This window comes from Erythrolamprus reginae, chromosome 2 (genome assembly GCF_031021105.1).
Source record: "Erythrolamprus reginae isolate rEryReg1 chromosome 2, rEryReg1.hap1, whole genome shotgun sequence".
Classification (NCBI taxonomy): domain Eukaryota; kingdom Metazoa; phylum Chordata; class Lepidosauria; order Squamata; family Dipsadidae; genus Erythrolamprus; species Erythrolamprus reginae.
This window is the reverse complement of record NC_091951.1, coordinates 330,560,589-330,576,863: the sequence shown is the minus strand read 5'-3', so window position 1 is coordinate 330,576,863 and position 16,275 is coordinate 330,560,589. Positions and strand designations below refer to the sequence as shown.

Genomic DNA, 16,275 nt, shown 5'->3' with positions numbered 1-16,275 from the left:
TGAATACATGAAAAGATGTGAATGTTAAAAAAACTTCATCTTTGTAGCAAGAGGAGATGGAAAAAGAGGTTCGTAGAATGAAAAAAAATGTATCAATTCAGAATTACAGTTGTTATAGAACAGCGATGGTGAACATATGGCACACGTGCCATAGGTGGCACACAGAGCCATATCTGCTGGCATGAGAGCCATTGCCCTAGCTCAGCTCCAATGTGCATGTGTATGCTGGCCAGCTGATTTTTGGCTTGCACAGAGACTGTGAGGGCATTTTTGGTTTCCAGAGAGCCTCGGAGGGGGTGGGGAGGTCATTCTTACTCTTCCCCAGCTCCAGGGAAGCGTTTGGAGCCTGGGGAGGGCAAAACACTAGCCAATTGAGCCCACCAGAAGTTGGGAAACAGGCCTTTTCTGGCCTCCAGAGGGCCTCCGGGGGGCAGGGAAAACTGTTTTCGAGCTCCTCAGGCATTGAATTATGGGTGTAGGCTATTGCACATGCACAATATTGCACACCCACACTCTTTTGGCACCCGAGGGAAAAAAGGTTTACCATCACTGTTTATTTATTTTTTATTTATTTATTTTGTCCAATACACAATGAGGGTTTTAGTGGATATATATATATATATACACATAGTAAAATACATGATGAAGATTATAGAGGAGATACTCATAGTAAAATATATCTAAAAATAGAAAAGAAGATATAGTAATAGAACAGAAGAGATATAGGAATAGAAGAAAGTTATAGGAGATATAGGAGAGCAATAGGACAGGGGAGGAAGGCACTCTAGTGCACTTGTACTCGCCCCTTACTGACCTCTTAGGAATCTGGATAGGTCAACCGTAGATAATCTAAGGGTAAAGTGTTGGGGGTTTGGGGATGACACTATGGAGTCCGGTAATGAGTTCCATGCTTCGACAACTCGGTTACTGAAGTCATATTTTTTACAGTCAAGTTTGGAGCGGTTATTATTAAGTTTAAATCTGTTGTGTGCTCTTGTATTGTTGTGGTTGAAGCTGAAGTATTCGCCGACAGGCAGGACATTGCAGCATATGATCTTGTGGGCAATACTTAGATCTTGTTTAAGGCGTCTTAGTTCTAGGCTTTCTAGGCCTAGGATTGAAAGTCTAGTCTCGTAGGGTATTCTGTTTCGAGTGGAGGAGTGAAGGGCTCTTCTGGTGAAGTATCTTTGGACATTTTCAAGGGTGTTGATGTCTGAGATGCGATATGGGTTCCAAACGGATGAGCTGTATTCAAGGATGTTATGGAATATTAGGAGTGATGGAACATCTGGCACCACTTTGCTGAGTGCTGACTCCACTATAACGCTGGATATAAAGCATTAAACATGACACAGAGAGATTGTCTACATAAAAAGACACAATAGAAAAAAGTGTGCGACAAAAATCGATTTATTTATTTATTTATATAATCAAATTTCTATGCTGCCCAACTCCTCAGGTCAGCTAACAATAAAAACAGGTATAAATCAATATAAAAGACGTTTCAATTTAAAATAGTTACAGTCATCCATACATTCATGGGCCAACATTGCTAATCATGACTTGCAAGCTAGACTACAACCTTTTCCTATCTTCCTTCTACTGTTTAGAACGGACTTGCCCTTGGATTATTTATTTATTTATTTATTGGATTTGTATGCTGCCCCTCTCCCTAGACTATGTCTGGAATCTTATCTCTTAATGTATACAATTAGAAATGCAGAGGTTTTCTGTACTTAAAAAAAAAAAAGGATAAAACCAGGCTAGATATTCCTTAATCAAAAATCTGCAGAAATGATTGAAGTTAAGTCCCTTTATAATCAATGGAGTTTTCCTTTTGCTTTCAAGGAGTGACTAGTGGAGTAGGCTTTCAACACATCTGTGCAAAGACTGCTACACTGAGAACCTTTGTGTGTGTGTGTGTGTGTGTGTGTGTGTGTGTGTGTGTGTGAAAGAGAGAGAGCGAGAGAGAGAGAGCAGGAGGGAGGGGTAATATTCAATTTTTTTACTACTGGTTCAGTGGGTGTGGCTTGGTGGGCGTTGTGTTGCTTGGTGGGTGTGGCTTGGTGGATGTGACAGGGGAAGGTTACTGCAAAATCCCCATTTCCTCCAGATCAGTTAGAATTCAGGAGGCAGAGAATAGATGGAGGTGGGGCCAGTCAGACGTGGTATTTACTAGTTCTCCGAAGTTACTCAAAACCTCCGCTACTGCTTCTCCAGAACTGGTCCGAACCAACTCTGGTGTGTGTGTGTATGTATGTTGCGACAGGCTGCTGAATCTCACTTTCAGGTTTTCTGTCCTGAAGAGTCTGGACATTGGTTGCAAATTTCTGTCTGTTCATGGCCAAACGCACTTCAAAAAATTAATTACGCCTATCTAATTTTCCCTGAAATTATTCTTCACAGAAACTGCACTCATTGTTTAATTCATGTGTGGATGTAATGTAAAAGTTGGCTTTCTTTGCCTAAATGTTTGCTGAATTATGCCCAGAATTCCAAAACTTTGGGTACCTCTAGATACGAGCTGCTCTACATGCGAGTATTCCAAGTTACGAGCCATGATGCGAGCGAAATTTCTGTTCGAAACCCGAGCTCAAATTCGGGATACGAGCCGAGCTTCAGGATGCTACCACTAGTTGGCGCATCGCCTCTCTGACCCAGAATCTCCTTGCTTCCGCTTATCTCGGTGTGAAAAACAAAGTCTTGTCTTGGTTGTGTCAGTGTTTAGAGCGAGTGTATATTTTAATCTGAACTTTTTGTGTGCATCATGGGTCCGAAAAAAGTATCCGCTAGTGGAAAGGCCGCTGAGAAGAAGAGGATGATATCCATAGAAACGAAGCAGGAGATAATTTTTTACAGTTTTATACCATTTAACTATGGAATTGTTGTTTTGTTTACGTTTATGATAGTTTAAGAAAGTGTTGTTTACGTAGCCTACAGTACACAGCCGCACTTGTCTGTCGCCAAGTAAAAGTTACTGTACCGTGTTTTATACATTTTCTTATTGAATCTTGTACATTTCTCTTTTAATTATTTACTTTATTGTTCATTTATACATTTTGCATGTACATTTATGAATTAAAAACATGTCTTTTTTCATAATTTAGACTAACTTTGGGACTTTTTTGAGGGCTGGAACCAATTAGAATTATTTACATTAATTCATATGGGGAAAATTCGTTCGAGATACGAGTTGATCGACTTATGAGCTCGGGTCTGGAACGAATTAAACTCGTATGTCGAGGTACCACTGTATCCTATAGCAGTGATGGCCAGCCTATGGCATGTGTGCCACAGGTGGAATGCGGAGCCATATTTTTATTTATTTTATTTATTTAATTTTGTCCAATACACAATAATACACAATGTATCTAGTAGAGGACACCTTCAGGGGGAGAAAAAGAAAAGAAAATTAGAGAAGGACATGAGGCAATGCCTCATGTTCTGAGGGAACATGAGGCGTTGCCCTACGTCAGCTCCAGCACACGTATGCACTGACCAGCTGATTTTCAGCCTTCTTTTTGGCTGTTTTCATTCTCCCCAGGCTCCCAGAAAGCCTCCTGAACCCTGGGGATGGTGAAAAATAGCCCAACGGGCCAACCAGAAGTTGTGTGTAATTTTCTGCATGCATGGAGCCTTTGGGCACCTGAGCCGAAAAAGGCTTGCCATTACTGCTCTATAGAAACGATCCAAAAGTTGCTTCTAAACAATCAGGGATATATCACAGATAGAAGTAAAGCCTACAGAATAAATTTCAACTGAAAATAAATCATGTACATAAATGATATTGCTTTTTGTCCCTCCCCATAATAGACTGCTAAAAGATCTGAGGCGAGTCTCATTCTACATAAAGAACAGAGCCCTCTGCTGGACAATATCGTATTGCAAGCAAAGCATCTCGCAGAGTAGGACCAGGGCACGTGGTATGTAGAGATTCTCAGTCATCCAGGTCATGGTTGTCAGGAAGCGACTGAGCATTCTTGTTCTTTTTTTCTTTGAAGATGTTTCGCTTCTCATCCAAGAAGCTTCTTCAGCTCTGATAGGATAGTGGGGCGTGGAAGGATTTATATTCCTTGCAGACAGCTGGCGATTTGCATCCTTTTAGAGGGTCACTGAAGCACTTGGAAGTTTATCTGTGTCCTCAAGGTCACCTTAATCCAAACAAAATAGTTGGGTAGAACATGGTAAAAAAGGTGAAGGAGTCCCTGCAGATTTTAGTCCCCCCAGTCATTGCCAACTATAGGGTATAGAACAGTGATGGCGAACCTTTTTTTCCCCCTTGGGTTCCAAAAGAGCATGTGTGCATGTTATCGGGCATGCACGAGTGCCCTTACCCATAATTCAATGCCTGGGGAGGGCAAAAACAGCTTCTCCCACCCCTGGAGGCCCTCTGGAGGTTGGAAACGGACTGTTTCCCAACTTCTGGTGGCCCCAGGAGGCTCGTGTTTTGCCCTCCTCTGGCTCCAAAAGTTTCTCTGGAGCTGAAGGAGAGTAAAAATGCCCTCCTCCATCCCTCTGGAGGCTCTCTGGAAGCCACAAACACCCTCCCAAAAAATCAGCAGCCCAGTACACACATACACATTGGAGCTGAGTTAGTGCAATGGCTCGTGTGCCAGCAGATATGGTCCATGTGCCACTTGTAGCACCCGTGTCATCGGTTCCCCATCACTGGTATAGAACTTGGTGGAAGAGCTCTTTTAACTGGGAGAATATCTTGCAATTATCTGTACCTATTATGAAAGAGCCAGTGTGCTTTAGTGCAATGTTTCTCAACCCTAGAAACTTTCTAATTTGTGTGCTTCAACTCCCATGCTGGTTAGAAATTCTTGAGTTGAAATCCATACACCTTAAATTTGTCCAAGGTTGCGGAACATTCCATATAGGGGTTGGACTAGGATTGAGGAGAGCCCGGTTTAAGTTGACCTTTGTCTACAGATGTTCCCTTGGTGACTTTGGGCCAGTCATTCTCTTTCAGTCCAATCTAACTCACAGGGTTGCTATTGGAAGATCTTTATTTTATTTTATTTTATTTTATTTTATTTTATTTTATTTTATTTTATTTTATTTTATTTTATTTTATTTTATTTTATTTATTTATTTATTTATTTATTTATTCATTCATTCATTCATTCATTCATTCATTCATTCATTCATTCATTCATTCATTCATTTATTTATTTATTTATTAGATTTGTATGCCGCCCCTCTCCGAAGATCTCTTGAACTTCTCTCCCTCTTGCTATTCTCTTGAACTTTCCTATCCTTCCTTCCTTCCTTCCTTCCTTCCTTCCTTCCTCCCTTTGTTCCTCCCTCCCTCCCTTCTCCCTAACTAAACCAGCAAACCCTTCATTAGTTTCATTTCATCTTAGGAAATGCAAAAAACAGTGATGGCAAACTTATGGCACATCTGAGGGTACGTAAGGTTTTGCCATATGTCAGCTCCAGCATTCATGTGCATGCTGGCCAGCTGATTTTTGGACTTCTGGAGGGTTGGGGGAGGCCGTTTTTGCCCTCCCCAGGCATCAGGAAAGCCTCCAGAGCCTGAGGATAGAGAAAAACAAACCCAACGGGCCTACTGAAAGTCTAGAGGCTTCAGTGCATGCAAGGGGAGGGGGGATAACATGGAGCAGTGAGATTGTGTTTGCATGCGCAGTGGGAGGGCATGCATGGGATAGAAAAGGTGGCTAGAGAAAAAATCTTTTCTCTATCACCCAATACTAGGATGAGGGGGGCCCTCCCTAAACCTCATAGGTAAGAAAGTGAGGACAAATAAAGGGAAATATTTCTTCACCCAGAGGGGCGTTGGTTTATGGAATTCACTTCCAGAAGAGGCCGTGACAGCTGTCAGCCTAGATAGCTTCAAGGCAGGATTAGACAGATTCATGGATGCCAAGTGTATCGGTGGTTATTGAAACGGATGTCCAAGTGCCACCTCTGTGTGGTTGAGGCAGGCAGGATTTCTTTGGGTACCATTTGTTGGGGGTCAAGGGAAAGGGAGGGTTTTGCCTTCTCTTTCTGCTCAAGATCCCCATGGACAATTGGTGGGCCACTGTGTGACACAGAATGCTGGACTCGATGGGCTTTGGCCTGATTCAGCATGGCTCTTCTTATGTTCTTATGGGTGTGGGCACACACATGCCTGCTATCATGCACATGCACGACCTTTTGTCACCTGAGCAAAAAAAGATTCGCCATCCCTGGCATAAGCTATTTCCAGAAGCATTTAATCCAAAGCGTCCCAAAGTCTTATGCTACCATTGGAACATATTCATTATACTTATCCAGAAGCTACAAACCTGTTAGTAGTCTTCTGCAATTAACAATGGCCTGGTTCTAAGCTTGCTCCAGGACATGCTTTCCCATTATATCCAGGGGCAGGATTGTCACATCGTCTCGTTCGCTGGCGTTTTCCTTGCTGACAGGTGGACCAGTTAGACCAGCAACTCCAGCTCCCTTGAACGGCTCCATCAGCTGAATCAGGAAAAGAAAGCATTTGTCAGAACATTCAGAACCTCAGAAATAATAATAATAATAATAATAATAATAATAATAATAATAATAATAATAGCAACAACAGCAGCAGCAGCAGCAGCAGCAGCAGCAACAACAACTCATAATGGTTGTAGCACAAATCAGGTGACCGGCCTGAGTTTTATGACATTTTTTTGCAATGGTCATTAAGGGAGTAACTATGGTTATTAAGTGAATCCATGGTTGTTAAGTAATTCTATAGTTGTTAAACAAACCCATTATTTGCAATGGGCATTTTTTTCTAAAAACCAGAAATAAATGCCAATCACCAGGTATCAAAAACTGACCCGACGATACTAATAATCAGGACTTATAACAATAATAACAACAACAACAGAGTTGGAAGGAACCTTGGAGATCTAGTCCAACCCCCTGCTTAGACAGGAAACCCTACACTACTTCAAACAGATAGTTATCCAACATCTTCTTAAAAACTTTAAGAGTTGGAGGAGTCACAACTTTTGATGGCAAGCTGTTCCACTGATTAAATGTTCTGTCAGGAAATTTCTCCTTAGTTCTAAGTTACTTCCCTCCTTGTTTAGTTTCCACCTATTGCTTCTTGTTCTACCTTCAGGGGCTTTGGAGAATAGGTTGATTCCCTCTTCTTTATGGCAGCCCCTGAGATATTGGAACACTGCTATCATGTCTCCCCTAGTCCTTCTTTTCATTTAAGTAGCCATGTCCAGTTCCTGCAACCGTTCTTCATATGTTTTAGCTTCCATTCCCCTAACTTCATCTACTTACAGAATTTCACAGTCAGACAGTATACCTTAATTGTATATTGATTGGCTATTGGGACTAACTTATTGCATAAATCCAAATCAACCAATAGTTTTTCTTTCCCCAAGAAACAGTACATATTTAATCGTAAAGTGTGTGCACGTGGTCAAAACAATAAGAGGACATTCTAAATCTATGGGAGAAAATTCTTATTTACAATGTATGGATTCTGGATTTGTTCTAATTACATTCAAACTCTTCTATAAACATGTATTCATAGTTGCGATTCTACTCAATTAAGAATAATTGGTAGCATTTTCTGATTTGTGATAGATAGGTGGTTTCGATTTGACTGCCGCTGACTTGAGTTATGGATTTTATTTAATGAAATAGTCTCTATTATTTTATTTGCTTACAATGTAGGTTTTTCATATTTTTAAAATAACACAGTAGCGCTAAGAGAGCCATCAAAATATATGGTAAGTAAAATGACTTCTAACCTGGTATATGATCTTGAAGGGGTATTTCACAGGCTTTCCCCTTGTAATACTGAGTGCAGGTGCATTCACATTTTCCGTTAATCAGCATCACCGTTCCACCATGTAGACAAGGTTTGCATTTGCATACACTATATTCAGCCACATATTCCTCTACAGCCCTGTTCAGATTGACTTTCTTTTGTCGGGAGTCTGGGATAGTCAGCGGGATAAGATCCGAAATCGGGGCCATCTGCAAAAATATTTAACCACATGTACGTGTGCATTTTCCCCCCCAGTTTAAACCATTGTTTAGCATTATTATGCAGTTCTGTGCAGAATATAGCACGTTATCCTGAGAACATCCACGTTCCACTGTAGTAATATTCACCTCTCCTAAGTAAATACTCTGATGCAAACTTGGTAATATTTGTTTATTACAGACTTCTTGCTGCTACTGCTATCTATAAATATAAAGGTTGCTGGGAAAACTAATGTAGAAGTCCAGAAGTTTTAAAAGTCTTGCATGAACAATGAAATGAAGAATGAATGAATGAATGAATGAATGAATGAGGAGGGAGGGAGGGAGGGAGGGAGGGAGGGAGGGAGGGAGGAAGGAAGGAAGGAAGGAAAGAAGGAAGGAAGGAAGGTTCATTAGGAACATAAGTCCGTTGAATTTTATTAATATCTTTTTGTATGTGAGGTCTTCAGAACTGAACACAGTGTATTCCAAATGTGGTCTCACCAGCACTCTACACAGCGGGATCACACTCTCCATCTTCCTGCTTGATATCACCAAATTATTAATCAAATTAATACCACCAAATTAGTATCACCAAATTATTGATAGGAGAAAATCCTCTCACCTCTTGGTCAATCACTGCAGGAGCTTGAGATAGTGTAGAAGCCCATTCAACGTACTGTTCGACATCGACTGAATTGGGATTTGAAGCAAGCATTTCATTCAACTTTGTTAACGTGGCTGTTGTCCCACCTCGAATTAGAGCGACTACATCTTTGATAATCCCTTCTCTTTCACTGTTAGACCCTGGAAGAGAAAAGAATAGGAGGTGAAAAAAGAGGAAGAGCGGTTTACCTGAACAACTTCCCTCGATAATGAAGAAGATTATCATAATGAAGATGATATAAGTGAAAATTATTATTTTTTTAACTATAATTTCAAAGAAAGGAAAATGGTGATGTTTACTATGGTTGAGAATGGAGAAACTTTGAGTTTCTACCAACTCTATTTGCCCAGATTGAGGAAGTATAATCTTGTATATTTGTTGGTAGCAGTTGAGTTGTCGTGGTCATCTTTCAGATGGTTTGGTATTCCCTATTCCAACTTGTACACTAGTGACCCAGTGGCTCTGAATAATTCAGGGATTCCTGCTTGAATTCCATGGTGCCTGAATGACCAGGAATTTTATTAGAGTAGAAACATAGAAACATAGAAGACTGACGGCAGAAAAAGACCTCATGGTCCATCTAGTCTGCCCTTATACTATTTTCTGTATTTTATCTTAGGATGGATATATGTTTATCCCAGGCATGTTTAAATTCAGTTACTGTGGATTTATCTACCACGTCTGCTGGAAGTTTGTTCCAAGCATCTACTACTATTTCAGTAAAATAATATTTTCTCACGTTGCTTTTGATCTTTCCCCCAACTAACTTCAGATTGTGTCCCCTTGTTCTTGTGTTCACTTTACTATTAAAAACACTTCCCTCCTGGACCTTATTTAACCCTTTAACGTATTTAAATGTTTCGATCATGTCCCCCCTTTCCCTTCTGTCCTCCAGACTATACAGATGGAGTTCATTAAGTCTTTACTGATACGTTTTATGCTTAAGATCTTCCACCATTCTTGTAGCCTGTCTTTGGACCCGTTCAATTTTGTCAATATCTTTTTGTAGGTGAGGTCTCCAGAACTGAACACAGTATTCCAAATGTGGTCTCACCAGCACTCTATATAGCGGGATCACAATCTCCCTCTTCCTGCTTGTTATACCTCTAGCTATGCAGCCAAGCATCCTACTTGCTTTTCCTACTGCTCGACCACACTGCTCACCCATTTTGAGACTGTCAGAAATCACTAGCCCCAAATCCTTCTCTTCTGAAGTTTTTGCTAACACAGAACTGCCAATGCAGTCAATCAAGTACTCTATAATAGGCATCTTACTTGATCATTCTTCAATTATTTTATGACATATAAATTTAATAATATACTGCACACATAAAGAAAAAGAGTATGTTTGTATGTGTGAAAATTCAAGATGGCAACTTTAAGAATTGTTAACCTAATCCTTCGCAGCTTCTTCTCTGGTAACATTGGACTGCTAACAAGAGCTTACAAAACACTTGTCAGGCCAATCCTAGAATACAGCTCACCTGTATGGAACCCACATTACATATCTGACATCGACACAATTGAGAGAGTTCAGAAATATTTCACAAGAAGAATCTTTCACTCCTCTTTTCACAACAGAATACCTTACTCCACCAGACTTGAAATTCTTTGATTAGACAACTTACAACTCCATCATCTCCGTTCTGACTTAACTATAGTTCATAAAATCATATACCAAAATGTCTTACCTGTTAGCAACTATTTCAACCGCAACAACATACGAGCAGGAAATAGATTTAAACTAAATGTCAGCCGCTCCAAACTAGACTGTAAAAAATACAACTTCAGCAATAGAGTAATCAATGCCTGGAATGCCCTACCTGACTCTGTGGTTTCTATTCCTAACCCCAAAACCTTTAACCTTAGATTATCTACAATTGACCTCTCCCCATTTCTAAGAGGTCTGTAAGGAGTGTGCATAAGCGCACAATTATGCCTACTATCCCTGTCCTACTGTTCTAATAATAATAATAATTATTAATTTGCACCTCAGTCAAAACAACGCACATCCTAGATGGCAAAAGTCAAGGCCATCTCCACAGAAATCAGTAATGGCCGGAGGGAGTGACTTCTGTGACCCGCAAAATTGTTTCAAGGAATGTGACTGAGGACACATCTTGCAGGGAGGGGGAAACATGGCCAGAGGCAAGGCGCAAACTGAGTGGGGTGAGAGCTTGCTTCACTAGGTCTGTGCTGACATGACGCTCCTAATACACAACTGTTTTTTTCTTGCCCTTTCTGTCTCTGTTTCCTCCAAGGAGATTCCTAGAGAGGCCCCACGGAGACTTCCCCCTGTCTTTTACAGTTACAGTTTCGGAGGCTCGGGTCTATAAGTGGAAAATGATTCTTGAGAAGAGGCAAAAAAATCTTGAACACCTGGTTCTTATCTAGAAAAGTTCATAAGTAGAGGCATTTGTAGGTCGAGGTACCACTGTATTGTTTATTACATTATGTGATTATAGAGTACAGTAGTACCTCGTGATACGAACCCCTCGTCATACAAACTTTTCGAGATACGAACCCGTGGTTTGGAAAATTTTTGTCTCTTCTTATGAACTTTTTTCACCTTATGAACCCGCCGCCCGAACGCTGAACCCAGAAGTTCGGGTTTGGCGTTCAGGTTTGTAAGACTGCCGAGAAGCGCCACCGCCCGGCTGTTGCCTTTTGAAACAACCGCAGGGCTTCTCGGCATTCCCCCGAATGCCAAACCCAAACTTTCGCCAAACTTCCAGGTTTGGGAGGCCGCGGAGAAGCGCCGCCGCCAAGCTGTAGCCTTTTGAAACAGTCAGGGGGCTTCTCGGCATTCCCCCGAATGCCGTACCCGGAAGTTCCGCAAATGTTCAGGTTTGGCGTTCGGGGGAATGCTGAGAAGCCCACTGGCTGTTTCAAAAGACGACAGTCAGGTGGCGGGGCTTCTCGGTGGCCTCCCGAACCCAAACGCCGAACCCAAACTTTTGCCGAACTTCCAGGTTTGGTGTTCAGGGGAACGCTGAGAAGCGCCTGGCTGTTTCAAAAGGTGACAGCTGGGTGAGCGCTGTTTTTGCGATTTTCTTTTGCTTGCATGCATTAATTTATTTTACATTGTTTCCTATGGAAAACATTGTTTCGTCTTACGAACTTTTTGCCTTACGAACCTCCACCCGTAAGACGAGGTATTATTGTACATGATTGACCTATTCCAACAATACAACTTAGTTCCAGTATGAGGGATGCAATGTACCAATTAAAATGCAAACTTGGGGATCAAAATCTCAGAAAAAGGTAGGAGCTGCGATACTTACCCTTTTCCGATGTTTTGCCTTTACATCTTTTATTTTCAATGTTCGTTTTGAGTTCTGCGATCAATATATTGGCCCCAATACCTAAATTAAAGCCTAGGCATTCGTTCATTTCCTCTTTAGTGACATCTGAAAATGCAGTTGGTAAAAATGATTACAGATGGGAAATAAATAACATACATCCAATGCTTTGCTATGCTTTTATATTTTTAAATTAAAACATTTTTAGATGGAACCTCTTGATTTTACCTCCATTCAAAGAAGTGGGAAGTGATGAAGCAAGCAATGGGTACAGCCATAGCCAATAGTAGCAATAGCAATTCTTTTATTTTGTGTCTCTTTATTTTTTAGTTTTGTCATCTCTCTGACTCTTTCTTCCCTGCCCCATGCAACAGGTAGACAAGTAGTTCATATTAGAGATCTGAACCAATTTCTAATATAAGGGCTCTCAAATCATAAGTGCAGATTAACAATCTCTAGTGTGTAATTTGCCCCGTCTTTTCCCCTTCTCTGATGTTGTCCAGGTATGTTAGAATACAATTTCTTTACAAGATAAGATTTCTGAAAATTATAAACTCTGAAATTATAAAATCTGACTCTAGGGGGCAGTGTTTCTTAGCTGAATGTCACCAAAGATATTTCCATGCTCATGTGGCCAACATGACTATATGTCGAGGTGTACAGAACACGGTTACCTTCCCATTGAAGTTGTCCCTATTTATCTACTCCCATTTGCATGCTTTTGAACTGCCAAGGAGCTGGGGCAAGTAACAGGAGCTCACCCTGGTCTCGAATCCATGTATCAGCTTTTCAGCTGACAAGCTCAGCAACTTTAATCATATGTTATTGAGTTTTATAACCATCACATCTCTAAGTCACCATTTTGGGGAAGGGCTGATATATGCATATGCCTTGATGTGGGACAGATCAAGGACTCAGGACATCAGAGCAGTGGTAGGCTGCTAGCCAGAACGCCTAATTGGCCTCACTTTCCACAGTTCTGAAGATACCGTGAGTTTGAGCGGAATTATGCTTCTGCGCCCGTGAAGGCATAGTTCCCTCTAAGCTGAGCAGTGAGCAATCGCTCACTTAAAAATCATCATCAACTCAGAGTTTTCCAAACCTGCCCAGAAGCCGAGAGGGAAAGAGTGAGAGGGAAGGAGAGAGAGAGAAAGAGAGGAAGAGAGAGAAACAGATAGAAAAAAGAGAGGAAGGAAAAGAGAAAGAAAAAGAATGGGAGTAAGGAAGAGAGAAAGAAAATCAAAATCTAGTTTGAAACTAGCTCAACTATTTAAGTGGCATTTTTATATTGATAGAGTTGCCCTATTATGAGCTCACTGTTATAGACACACAGTACAGCTATTTTATTTTGAAATGCTCTGATGCAAAACAGGGTGGGTTATTTATTTATTTGTTTATTTGTTTGTTTGTTTGTTTGTTTACTTACTTACTTACTTACTTATTATTTCTGTGCCGCCCAGTCCTCAAGGGACTGCCGCTCAGACACTATACTTTTCCGTCCACCCCCCCAAAAAATTAGAGGGAACACTGCGTGAAGGTAGCAAAATTGCACACAGCGACACAGGTGCGCTCATGTCCCACATGAACAGAAGTTTAAAAACCTCGCTGTAACATGGGCGCACCTGCGTCTCTATGCGTGATTTTGCTACCTGCATGGGCACAGAAGCATAATTCTACTTGAACTCACGGTACCTCCAGAGCTGTGGAGTCGAGCCCAATTAGGCATTCTGGCTAGCAGCCCACTCCTGCATCAGGGCATACAACTTTCCCCCACTTCAAAACAATGCTTGTAGGGAAAGGTGTTTAAGAAGTCATGGACCAGCTTCACTGGGTAGATGTGAATTCATCTGTAAAGGAATCCCCTCCCCGAAAAGCAGTGAACCATTCCTCGTTGTCATTTAGAGCTATTCAAAGACTGGCGAGGCTTTCGCTCAAAAAATGTCATGGATTTAGTGAATGCAGATAAAATTCCTATCAAGCTTAGCATCACAATGGGTTAATAAGTTACTCTGAGGTACAGACACAAAATGATTTGTATGAGTAACATAGAAACATAGAAGACTGACAGCAGAAAAAGATCTTGTGATCCATCTAGTTTGCCCTTATACTATTTTCTGTATTTTATCTTATGATGGATATATGTTTATCCCAGGCATGTTTAAATTCAGCTACTGTGGATTTATCTACCACGTCTGCTGGAAGTTTGTTCCAAGGATCTACTACTCTTTCAGTAAAATAATATTTTCTCATGTTGCTTTTGATCTTTCCCCCAACTAACTTCAGATTGTGTCCCCTTGTTCTTGTATTCACTTTCCTATTAAAAACACTTCCCTCCTGGACCTTATTTAACCCTTTAACATATTTAAATGTTTCGCTCATGTCCCCCCTTTTCCTTCTATACTATACAGATTGAGTTCATTAAGTCTTTCCTGATATGTTTTATGCTTAAGACCTTCCACCATTCTTGTAGCCCGTCTTTGGACCCGTTCAATTTTGTCAATATCTTTTTGTAGGTGAGGTCTCCAGAACTGAACACAGTATTCCAAATGTAGTCTCACCAGCACTCTTTATAGCGGGATCACAATCTCCCTCTTCCTGCTTTGTTATACCTCTAGCTATGCAGCCAAGCATCCTACTTGCTTTCCCTACCGCCTGACTGCACTGTTCACCCATTTTGAGTAGTTCCAATAAGGCTCCCTATCACCTTATTTCCCTCTACCCCAGAGCACCCAAAGCCTTGTCCCACCCTTAGGCACCCCACACTCCATTTCCCACACCTCAGGGTCCCCGCACTTCGATTTCCCACCCCACCAGGTCCTACACCCTCTTCCCCACACCTTTTCATCATTCATCTGCTCTAGATATCCAGAGCTTTGGTACTTGCATTGGAGAAGGAAAGCAAGCCATTTGATGCCTTGCAACCCTGCAGGCCACATGGAGCTGTCCTGGAAACAGATGCCATTTTGGGAGTTGACTCAGTTCCTTGGGTCTGTTCTGAAAATGGCCTCCCCTTTCAGGATGGTGCCAAGATTACCAAGTGGTAGAGTGGACTGCTCTCCTTTCTCATCATGCTACTGGAGTAATAGATGCTGCAGTGTCCCTGCTATTGGTCATAAGAGCAAATCCACCCTCCCATCTCCCATAACCATGGGAGCACTGCAGCAGCCATAATTTCAAAACCAGGTTGCATGCAGCTTTTCAGGGGTCTGTTGTAACTATGCAGGGACACTAAGCAACTGGTTGTAAGTTGAGGTCTACCTGCACAGGGAATCCATTGCTTGCTTATGAAGTCAAGAAACCAACAACAAAACTAATGGCAGCTCAATATAAACATCATAATGTTTGGATTTACATGCTGTTTTTTGTTACTGTTGTTAGCCGCACCCAGTCTACGGAGAGGGGCGGCATCCAAATCCAATAAATAAATAAATAAATAGATAGATAGATAGATAGATAGATAGATAGATAGATAAATAAATAAATAATATATTTAGTATTATAATGGGTTAATAAGCATTAGACACAACCGGTGTCCTGAACCATCCCAAATTAAGATTCTTAAAGAAGTCAATTTGAATGAAAACATGTTGTTGGTCAGAGATCAGATGCACCGATTGACAATTTTCCAATTATTTACTCTTGGTTATTAGAGATTACTTTCAGTATGTCCTTACGTTGTGATTTCATAACGTCGCTGTCCAACACATAGATGAGCTCATATTTTCCTCCTATGGTTCCTCTGTGCGAATAATGAGTTCCATATGTCTCCAGAAATGTAAAATACTCTCCCTTCTCATAGCTACTGGGCAGCTCCTTTAGATCTTCAAGGAAGGATTCACTCAAGCGCAAATTACGTTTTCGCATTTGGAAAGTTCCCAATTGTATATTAGATTTGACATGTAAAAACTCATATTTCTATAAACAGAAAACAGTAATATTTATTTATTTATTTGTTTGTTTGTTTGTTTGTTTATTAGATTTGTATGCCGCCCCTCTCCGAAGACTCGGGGCGGCTCACAACAATAAAGCATAGTACAAATCCAATTATTAAAACAGTTTAAAACCCTTAATGTAAAAACAATCAAACATCCCAAACATACCATGAATAAAAAGGACCGGCCCACGGGAATCAATTTCCCCATGCCTGATGGCAGAGCTGGGTTTTAAGAAGTTTGTGAAAGGCAAGGAGAGTGGGGACAGTCCTGATCTCCGGGGGGAGCTGGTTCCAGAGGGTTGGGGTCACCACAGAGAAGGCTCTTCTCCTGGGCCCCACCGGCCGACATTGTATCATCGACGGGACCCGGAGAAGGCCAACTCTGTGGGACCTAATAGGTCACT

At 41.2% G+C, this 16,275-nt stretch overlaps 1 protein-coding gene across 1 annotated transcript in view; it reads right to left on the bottom strand.

The window, feature by feature from the left end:
- Positions 1–1,392: 1,392 nt before the first annotated feature.
- Positions 1,393–16,275, bottom strand: part of LOC139162725 (complement component C9-like) — a 36,961-nt gene continuing 22,078 nt past the window's right edge. The window contains exons 7-12 of the mRNA XM_070743412.1: positions 15,612–15,852; positions 11,920–12,045; positions 8,594–8,775; positions 7,752–7,980; positions 6,297–6,471; positions 1,393–4,151 (exon numbers count right to left, since the gene is read on the bottom strand). Coding sequence (XP_070599513.1) covers positions 6,317–6,471; positions 7,752–7,980; positions 8,594–8,775; positions 11,920–12,045; positions 15,612–15,852 — 933 coding nt within the window. The 3' untranslated portion in view covers positions 1,393–4,151; positions 6,297–6,316. The remainder of the gene's footprint in view (positions 4,152–6,296; positions 6,472–7,751; positions 7,981–8,593; positions 8,776–11,919; positions 12,046–15,611; positions 15,853–16,275) is intronic.